Source organism: Ornithodoros turicata, chromosome 3, assembly GCF_037126465.1.
Source record: "Ornithodoros turicata isolate Travis chromosome 3, ASM3712646v1, whole genome shotgun sequence".
In the NCBI taxonomy this organism is placed as follows: Eukaryota; Metazoa; Arthropoda; class Arachnida; order Ixodida; family Argasidae; genus Ornithodoros; species Ornithodoros turicata.
The window spans coordinates 10,112,147-10,121,305 of NC_088203.1; the positions used below are offsets into that span (position 1 = coordinate 10,112,147).

At 45.3% G+C, this 9,159-nt stretch overlaps 1 protein-coding gene across 1 annotated transcript in view; it reads left to right on the plus strand.

The window, feature by feature from the left end:
• Nucleotides 1-5,388, plus strand: part of LOC135388030 (zinc finger protein 14-like) — a 28,958-nt gene extending 23,570 nt beyond the window's left edge. Inside the window, exons 10-11 of the mRNA XM_064617309.1 lie at nucleotides 3,295-3,813; nucleotides 4,761-5,388. Of these exons, the coding sequence (XP_064473379.1) occupies nucleotides 3,295-3,813; nucleotides 4,761-4,772 (531 nt within the window). The 3' untranslated portion in view covers nucleotides 4,773-5,388. The remainder of the gene's footprint in view (nucleotides 1-3,294; nucleotides 3,814-4,760) is intronic.
• The last annotated feature ends 3,771 nt before the right edge of the window (nucleotides 5,389-9,159 follow it).

Genomic DNA, 9,159 nt, shown 5'->3' on the forward strand with positions numbered 1-9,159 from the left:
AGGCAACTCTCTTCCTGTATAAGACTTCGGGTTCCTCGTTTTCAGCATTTTGCGAAAACATCCGAATTAAACTCTTACATGTGGTGCAGCAGGGTGTAGGAAAAAACGGTCCCGGAAGAAAGGGTCCCGGAAAGAAGGGTCGGGCTGGCAAAAGGCGGAAAAAAAGGTCCCGCAGGCATGGAATGGTTTTGCCATCGCTTGTGCACATAAGCACATCTTTGGTTTTCCCTTCCCTTTTTTTTTTTTTTTTACTTTGGATTAAACATATCCCCCCACATATTTGGTGTGACAGATGATGATCCTCAGAAGAGATATTTATTATGTTTTGTGGATACGGTGTTTTATTTCCTCTTTTTTTCTTTCTTCCTTTTTTTTTCTTCCTTTTTTTTTTTTTCTTCCTTTGAATTGCCTAGTTGTAGGACCTGACTACCCCGCTTGACTAAAATTCCTACCCCAAAGTTGGCAATAATTGGTAATAATTAACAAAAGTTGGTAATAATTCGATCGGTAGCTGGCTTCGGGTGGTAGCTTCGGTTGGTGCTTACACTTGACGTCATTCTCTTTTCCGGCTTTGGCCGGAGTTCTTAGACCTGTGTAACGGTATCATCTCATATGGCCCAAGTGTGCATAAGGCCCAAGTGATCCGAACGCCCAAATGTTCATAAGACCCGAAAAAATTTTGGGCCTTTTGAGCATTTGGGTCAAATGAGAAGGGCATGGTAAGGTGCCCAGAAGGCCAAAATATTCATATGGCCCAAATGGTCATATGACCCGAAAACCAGGAGGGAAGACTAGGAGTGACCTAGATACTGTATTTTCTTTGCACATATGCGCAATATTAATTAAATGTTGGATGCGACAGAGGAGAAAAAGGTAACTGAACTAAAAATATTAATAAAAATACTGAAATGAAGAAACAAATTTTCAAGCAAATAAGATATAAATGTGACAAAAAGTAAAATACAAATAAATATGAATTCTTACAGCGTTCAATATTTCGCTCGGTACAGATTGGTAAGCTCTGTACCTAATATATTTATTGAACAACTGATCCGTTTGCCGCATTAAAAGCTTTTCAACTTTCGCTTTAATACTGCTATGACGCACAATATCTAGCGCTTTTTCTGCGAAGGTATCCAAGCCGGGCACGGCAGTAGCGTAGCTAGAAAAAAAATATTTCTGGAGGGGTTCAGGAGGAAATTTGCATAGGAGAGAAGGGTTTACTCATCGTTTCTCTCTTCCAGATGCGCTACCAAAGGTACAATTTCGGGAGGGGTCTGAACGTCGCAAACCACGCCTACGCATGGTACCGCATTTTTTTGTGTACAAGCTCCGTTATATATAAAAAAATGTTCTCTGAAGAAGTCCTGCGCAGGATGATGACGCGTATATGATGACATTAGATGACGCGCAGGACTTCTTCAGAGAACTTCTTTCAATGTATAACGGCGCTTGTACACTGAAAAATACGGTTGAAAAAATACACTGTTAGTGTTCCTTTCTGGTTTCCGGGCCATATGACCATTTGGGCCTTCTGGGCGTTAGGGCCTTCTGGACACCTTATCCTGTCCTGCTCATTTGACCCAAATGCGCAAAAGGCCCAATTTTTTTTCGGGTCTTATGAACATTTGGGCGTTTTGGTCACTTGGGCCTTATGCACTCTCGGGCCATATGAGATATAACCTAAACATATATACCTTATACAGAACACATATACCAGAAAGCTTTTCACCAGTACCACGCTTAGGCTAGAGTGGGTTACACAGGGTTATATCTCATATGGCCCGAGAGTGCATAAGCGTGGTACTGGTGAAAAGCTTTCTGGTATATGTGTTCTGTATAAGGTATATATGTTTACTGGAAAAAATAATAATAACTACAAGGAATGGTCAGCCAGGTGCAAAGCCGGTTTGGTATTCCTTAAACACAAAAAAGAACACCGGAGTGACAATAAAAAAACTTGTTTCAGCACTAGTTCATAGACTGTTCATGCACGGTATGCACGAATGTGCTGAGAGTGCTCAGAAGAATGTGCGGGAGAAACAAAGTAACGGCTGGGTCCGGTACCAGTTTTTCCTGTCTTACTATAGCAGTGCGACATGTAATTGCCCGCTGTTTCTGTTCTTGAATAAATCCAAAGGTACCTGTGCACCAATGTCATCTGTCCCGCACCGATCGAGTTACTGCCAACTTTGGGGTAGCAATTTTAATCAGGCGGGGTAGTCATGTGCTATTACTACGCAATTCAAAGCAAAGAAAAAAGAGGAAAATAAAACACTGTATTCACAAAATATAATACATATCACTGTCACACCAAAGATGTGTGTTTAAGCGATGGCAAAGCTATATTGCCTGCCTGCGGGACCATTTTTTCCGGGACCCCTTTTTCCCCCCGATACCGTTTTTTTCCGGATCCCGGTGCAGCATGCCGAAAATGCCAGCACCCGATTGTCTTTCTCTCTCTCTCTCTGGCATCGCATTTTCGTTTTTCTTGTGCCTCGTTGCGCGCGGAGTACCGGCCTGTGTGAGTCCACAAACCTCTACTTCAGGGAATACACCTTCCCTCGTAACACTTTGATCGGTGGGTCAAGTCGGTTCTAGTACAGGAAGAACGTTCCAACAGTGACAAGGAATCGTAATAATGATTGGAAGTAGTGTGACATCTGAGGTGACTGATTGATTGATTGACTGGTAAGAGAAGAAAATGTAGATGTTAGCCCTAAGCAACTCTGGACACACGTAAGATGAGACCACAGACAATTGCGTGGCTTTGTTGCTGTTTTGACACAGCAGTTTGCTGTTTAAGACACATGAATGCCGAAAACCCACCGAATCTCTCTAGAAGTATAGATGCCGAAGTAAACTCGGAGTAGTACGGCGGGTACATAACTGGGTTTGATTCCTTTTAGACTTAAAAGAAAACAGTTTTATAATAATTATGTTATTATCTTATTTTATGTTAATTTATAAATGTTATTTTTATTTATTTTATGATTCGGGATGGAGTTTCATCGCCAGGGGCAATATTTTACCCCATTGCTGGTAGAAATGTGATGAAACAAAGTAATGAGTCACCTCGCAGTGAGCACGAAGCCCTAAGACTTAGAAAAAGGTTTGGAGTGCTTTTAGGTCAGGGCGCTGGTGGGCTGAATTTGGTCAGGGACCGCAGGCAATTGCGACACATCATTCACAGTCGATCGATGTCATAAAATATGATTAAGAGAACGCCTACACAAGTAGCCTCATTGTTGTTGACACGCTAGACCGCAACTAATAGTGGGCTTTCCCACGCAGGTACCACAGGATTTGAGATGGTTCGAGGATTGCCGTTTGCCAGACGGGACCATTCAGTGTCTCGTTTGTGGTAAAGTCCAAGGAAAAATGGCCGACCTCCGCCGTCATTACGCCGTCCACACGACTGCTCTCATCTTCAATTGTCCAAACTGTCCACGAGCCTACAAGACAAGCACAGAGTTTCTTACTCACTTCAGGAGAGCCCACACTCCGCTGGCCCGTGTCTATAAATGTAGTCAGTGCGACTTCAAGACTATCTATAGCGGCGTTTATCATGGGCACGTGAGAGAACATGCTGGCATCCCCCTAAGAGAACGGTGCGAAGTATGCTTCAGGGTTCTTTTCAAGGACAATCTTTTAGGTCACTATCATCGACACACGGGCGAGAAACCATATCCGTGTCTACAGTGCAGCTGTCGCTACATCAGCGCCTCACAGCTAAAAGATCACGTCCAACGCGTACATGAGGGAAAGAAACGTGCTCGTAATCATACTGGGCGCAAGGTACGTCGAGCCGAGGTGAGACCTTTCAACTTTTTCTTTTCTTTTCCATTTTTGCGACGTAAAACCGCCGGGTTATTAATTATTATTAGTTTCTTTTTAGCGCACGCTTCTTTGTGTATTGAATTTCGGTTCGAATGTTCTCATGTACAGCTAATGGTATTTGAACAGCGTCGCAATCAGAGTTCCGGGCTGGTACAGCTCCTTGTCAAAGTTAACTTGAACACCTGCGAACCAACCTGCGAAAGTGGGGAGAGAGATAACCCAAACATCCTTCGTCGTTATTTCTACTAAGCACCACCAAAGTCCACAGGTCGGAATGCCGTTCAACTTGACTCTGATGCGAGCTGTACAGGTAAAGTAACGACTCGAGTGGAGTGTATAGAGCTGCAATCTCAATTTCTATACATGGTTTCCTGAACACTCTGTGCCTCTCACGTAGCAATTTTTGTTTAAATTCCGCGAGTCTTTTATTTATTTTTTAGAACATTAAAATTAGGGGCAACACTGTGTCAGCCGCTTAAAAAGTCGCCATCAGCAACAAGCCACTGGGAATCAAAGGTGGGAAACTAGCTGGGAATACGACTGCTTGACACTTGGAGATTATTTTGCACCGGACGTCGGCTTCGATTCGCTAGCAAGTTAAAAATATGTTATAGCGTTCTCTGGCACACGCACGACTTGTTATGCTGGGCTTGCAAGTAGAAACAAGCAAAGCTGTCTTCTGCTTACGGTACCTTTAAATACTCGGCTATATACATAGCCGACTTACGGTACGGTGACGGCTGCACAAAAACTTACTAAACTGTAGCTAAACTTCCCTCTTTTTTTTTATATCATAAACATATTTTGGGGGTACACAGAATGCAGGCGGTGGCATATTATCGCTGGTGCGTTTGCAGACGACTAGCACTCATTCAAGCAATACAAGGAAACCAACTAACAGACGGTTCGTATCTGTGCAGACTCTCCTCTGATGCAGCATTATTGGACAACTGCCGTCGTACATACCAAGACGTGACCAAGCCCGGAAAGCCATAATCCTTCTCTTGCCGTCACCGTGGAGGCCAGCGGCCGAAAGTGTGCACGTGCATGCACGACAACCTCCGGGTTATTCACGACCAGAATCAGTACGGGTGCACTACAAAATGCATTACAACACTGTGTGCTATTTGGAAACATACGCAAATAGTTGAAGAAGAAATGGGGCTGCAAGGTCTGCTTCGAGAAGTTTTCTGAAGGGCACATCAGAGACAATGGTTTCTTTCACGTGGGCAGAGATCAGTATCACTGCAGCTGCAGCATATGTGTGGCTAAAGTTATTTCTGTCAGGGACTGAAACTGGAGTAAGTCACCATCAGGCAATGAACCGAAACCGTAGCCTGAACCGCAAAATGTGATTTTGCTTACTGGTTCATATGGATCGGTTCAAGCGTACGCGAACAACTCTGCTTCGTGGTGTAGATCCCTTCCTCATGCGTTTCTTTTTTTTTTTTCGTTCAGAAGTTGCGTAGACAACATATGATTTTGCGCGTTTGGGTTGGACCCACACTCGAAGACATGATATGACATAACATGACATTTTATGATATTTATTGCGTACGTTCCTTACGAGTTCCGAAGATACCAAGAATCACACGTTGCCTGTTTCCAGGAAGAGGAAACCTCTCTGGGGACACTCTAGAGCAGCGTTTCCCAAACTTTTGGCGGTGACGGACCCCCGGAAGCGATGAGAACCAATTCACGGACCCCCCCCCCCCCCCCACACACACAAATATACCGGGATACGCGCTGTGTACACTGCATTGCAGACCGCGTTTAATATGCGCGACAGGGTATATTACAGGGTATACAGGGTACGCAATTGCATGTTTGTCTGCTCCGTTTCGAGCCAAGATGCCACTGCTACGCCATTCCGTACTTTTTCTTCGATGGTGTACCGCTTGTGAACTCTCAAGATTGATAATACCAAACAGAGGTATCATTTGTAGTGCCACCATCGCTCCAAGAGGTCCGCAGGCTGCCAAATATAAAATGCGCTAAACACAGGAACACTCTCAGTCAGTTCGAACTTGAAGCAAAACGTTGTGACGCACTGTATTTCCCATGCTAGCCAGTGCATAACCAGCAACCTCCTCAGCTGCTGCGTGCTTTCGATACAGCTTCAGAAACGATTTCGGACTGGTTTCTTCTTCTTATTTGTATGTGTATGACGCGGACAAACGTGCATTGCAGGACTTTTCTATGAGAAATTAGAAGCTAGCCATTGAAGCATGCTTGTAGCAATTTTGGAAGTTATGGGTCTTTGGAAATCGGGCAGCATGTACGAGCGCGTGTTTGTGGGGACGAAAATCCTCACTGAAATGTGAGAGACGGTCGCGGACCCCCACGGACACTCTCGCGGACCCCCAGGGGTCCGCGGACCACACTTTGGGAAACACTGCTCTAGAGGACAATAATGACTGCACAGTGCTGAACAAAAGTCTATGGCGAATTCCTTCTTCAGCAGCTTCCACACTAGCAGCGAGTGGACTTGTGCCTAGGTAACCCAGTCACGTGTTTGCACATCCGTACGGTCCCATTCGCCGTTAGTGTCACTCCGTGTCACTCCGAGGAAGGAATGCTCCGGAGCGTGTTCCGTAAACTTTTGTCCAGCACTGTCCGTCGTAACTTGCTCTATATGAAAAACGGTTTATGAGCTTCCCTTCGGCGGCCTCTTCTGGCCTCTGTTATGTTATTTGTGTACGTTAAAAGTAAAAGTGTTAAAAGTACGTTTTCTTGCGCATACATATACGTTGTACTCTTCGATGGCAACTCTTCTCCTCAAAGTAAAGGAGAACCAGCTCGTTAAAGACGTCTTCGCTATAGGATATACCTGTAGTGAAGTCCTAGTAGGCTTTTTGACTAAAATTTCCTGCAACTGGTAGGTATGTCCATTTTTACCCGTTTCCACTTTGCAGCGCATTTCGCAACATCCATGCCGCCTGCAGATACATTTTAGAGAAAACCGAAAAGAATATATCGGTTCAACTGTTTGGTTACCGGTAACCGCATATATTAAAACTGCTAATCCTGTAACCGAAACCACTATTCAGAGTTCTGACACTGAAACGTCACCGAACCTGCATTCGTCTCGGTTTCAGACCTGATTTCAGCATCTGATTGCAGGGAAATCACATTGCGTTCATCCACAAGAAATGCACGTACAAACGTCAAGACTGCCAGGTGTCTGGAAAGGAGACACGCACTGATAGGCTTTACGTGCTGAGAACTTGCAGAGTCACCTCGCCGGCGCATGGACGAACCTACGAATATCCTGCTGCGGGAAACACATTTACAGCTGAATGTCGCCCCCCAAGCAAGACACACAAGAATGCACCAGAATCCTCCCCCCCCCCCCCATCGAGTAGAAAGCGCTTCGGTTGCCCCACTTTGAGAATATGCCCTGGTGTCTCAGCCCACATAGGCTACTGTAGAAGCACACAGGACGCAATTTTACACCAGCGTTGTATTTCGAACCTCGCCTCAATCGCCGCCGTCGTTGAGGCGCCCCAGGAGATCGTTCCAAGAGTTCCCAATGCTAAAATATGTAGATATTTTACAGTGATAATCAGTTTCACTTTTTTTTATTTCGAACTTCCTCTCTCTCTGCCGATAATTTACGCCCGAGCAAATCTTAGGCTCCCTGCGATGGCCCTTACGGCTAACCTCTCGCTAAGCCCTGGGCAAGTGTGCACTGTGACGGAATGCATTTAAATGACTTCACCTGCAGAGGACCTCACGAAGACGCACAGGATTGCTCCGTTAGCACCAGCACTAATGGTGGAAGTACAGATGATGATATTCACTGGTTTCATTGTACATCTACATACCATATCAGATCAAGGTGCTAAGGGTAGCACCAGGGGATGATGATCGATAGATCTGCGACGCACAACAGGGATTGTTTCCGTGTCCTGGTTTCTCCTGACTTCCCAACAAATCTTTCTTGCACTCGATCCCCGAAAGAAACGATGACTTCACTAACCGAGGCAATTTGAGGAAGGGCACGAAGAGCGCTACATTTCTTTTATGTCGTCTGTGCTGGAGTCATTTCTGAAGCAGGTGCTGACCCATAGACTGGCAAACACTAGGGAGTTTTAGAAAATCGTAACCGCACTCCGTCCTTCGTTCACAAAGACGCGTATGCCTCCCATTTACAACAAGTCCCCAAGCAACACAATGTACTGAATGTCGAGTGCAATAGGGGTGGACGTGCAGGTGGAAGGCCTTGAACAGAATCGTGACACTAAAGAAAATTGATGAGACACATACTGTCCACCCCTATTGCACTCGACTTTCAGTACGTTGTGCTGCTTGGGTATGGATGATGGTTGACTAGGCGAAGATACGCAATCGAGTTACTAGTGCACGTAAGTACTGGCGTAAAATGCACTAAAGTCCTGATGGAACAAGGGGAAGCGCGAACGACACATGTTCTTCCTTTTAATTATATTGACGTATGGCATCGTATACGTGCTCGTCAACTGGCGGCCGGTAAGCTCCACATTCGGTACTGCTTTGTCATTTGACAAGCAATGCCAGCACGATTCTTTTGTATACTTTTTTTTATTCCACTACACTACTTTTATTATTAGCTTTATGCGATTATCCAACTATAATGTATAATATAGTACACGTTAGTATAGTAGAACGTGGTCTCATTCAGAAAGTATTTTGGTCTCTGCTTGGTCCGAGCACAGTCAGTTCCCGCAAAGAGACCAATCTGAAGAAGAAGTAAAAAAGGCCAATATTTGTAAAATCCCTATCGTCGAAAATGAAGGACAAAATCCTATCTTCAACAACAATTATATTGTGACGATGAAGTCTGGAGGTTTTCCACTCTAGGAGTGGGACGATCCGCATTGCTAGGGGGGTGTAATGGGAGTGGTGACGATGGTGACCGGAGTGACGATGGCGATCCTGACCGTGATGGTGGGAATGTCCGAGGGAGCTGTCGGTGTCACAATGAGTCCTTGAGGCCAGTCGCCTAAAAAAATCAACTGCATGACCTAAAGCTGTGGTGTCCCAAGGGCCCAGGATGCACGACAAGTCAAAGGGGCGGCTGCCAAAGTTGGCAAGCTGTGATTGCAGTGCACGCCTCTCGTTGATATAAGTCCGACAACGGAGGAGTAATCCTATCCTATTCTATTTTCAAGTGTTCTTTGTGTGATGCGAACTTGAGCGCCTCTGAGGGTATGCCGAATTGACGCGCCTCGCAAGAAACACGACATAGAGCACGTCCTCCTCAGGTGCTCCACGTATGCCGACAGTCGCAGGACACTAGAAGCAATAACGAGAGGATAGAGAGGTAGCAAGCGAGCT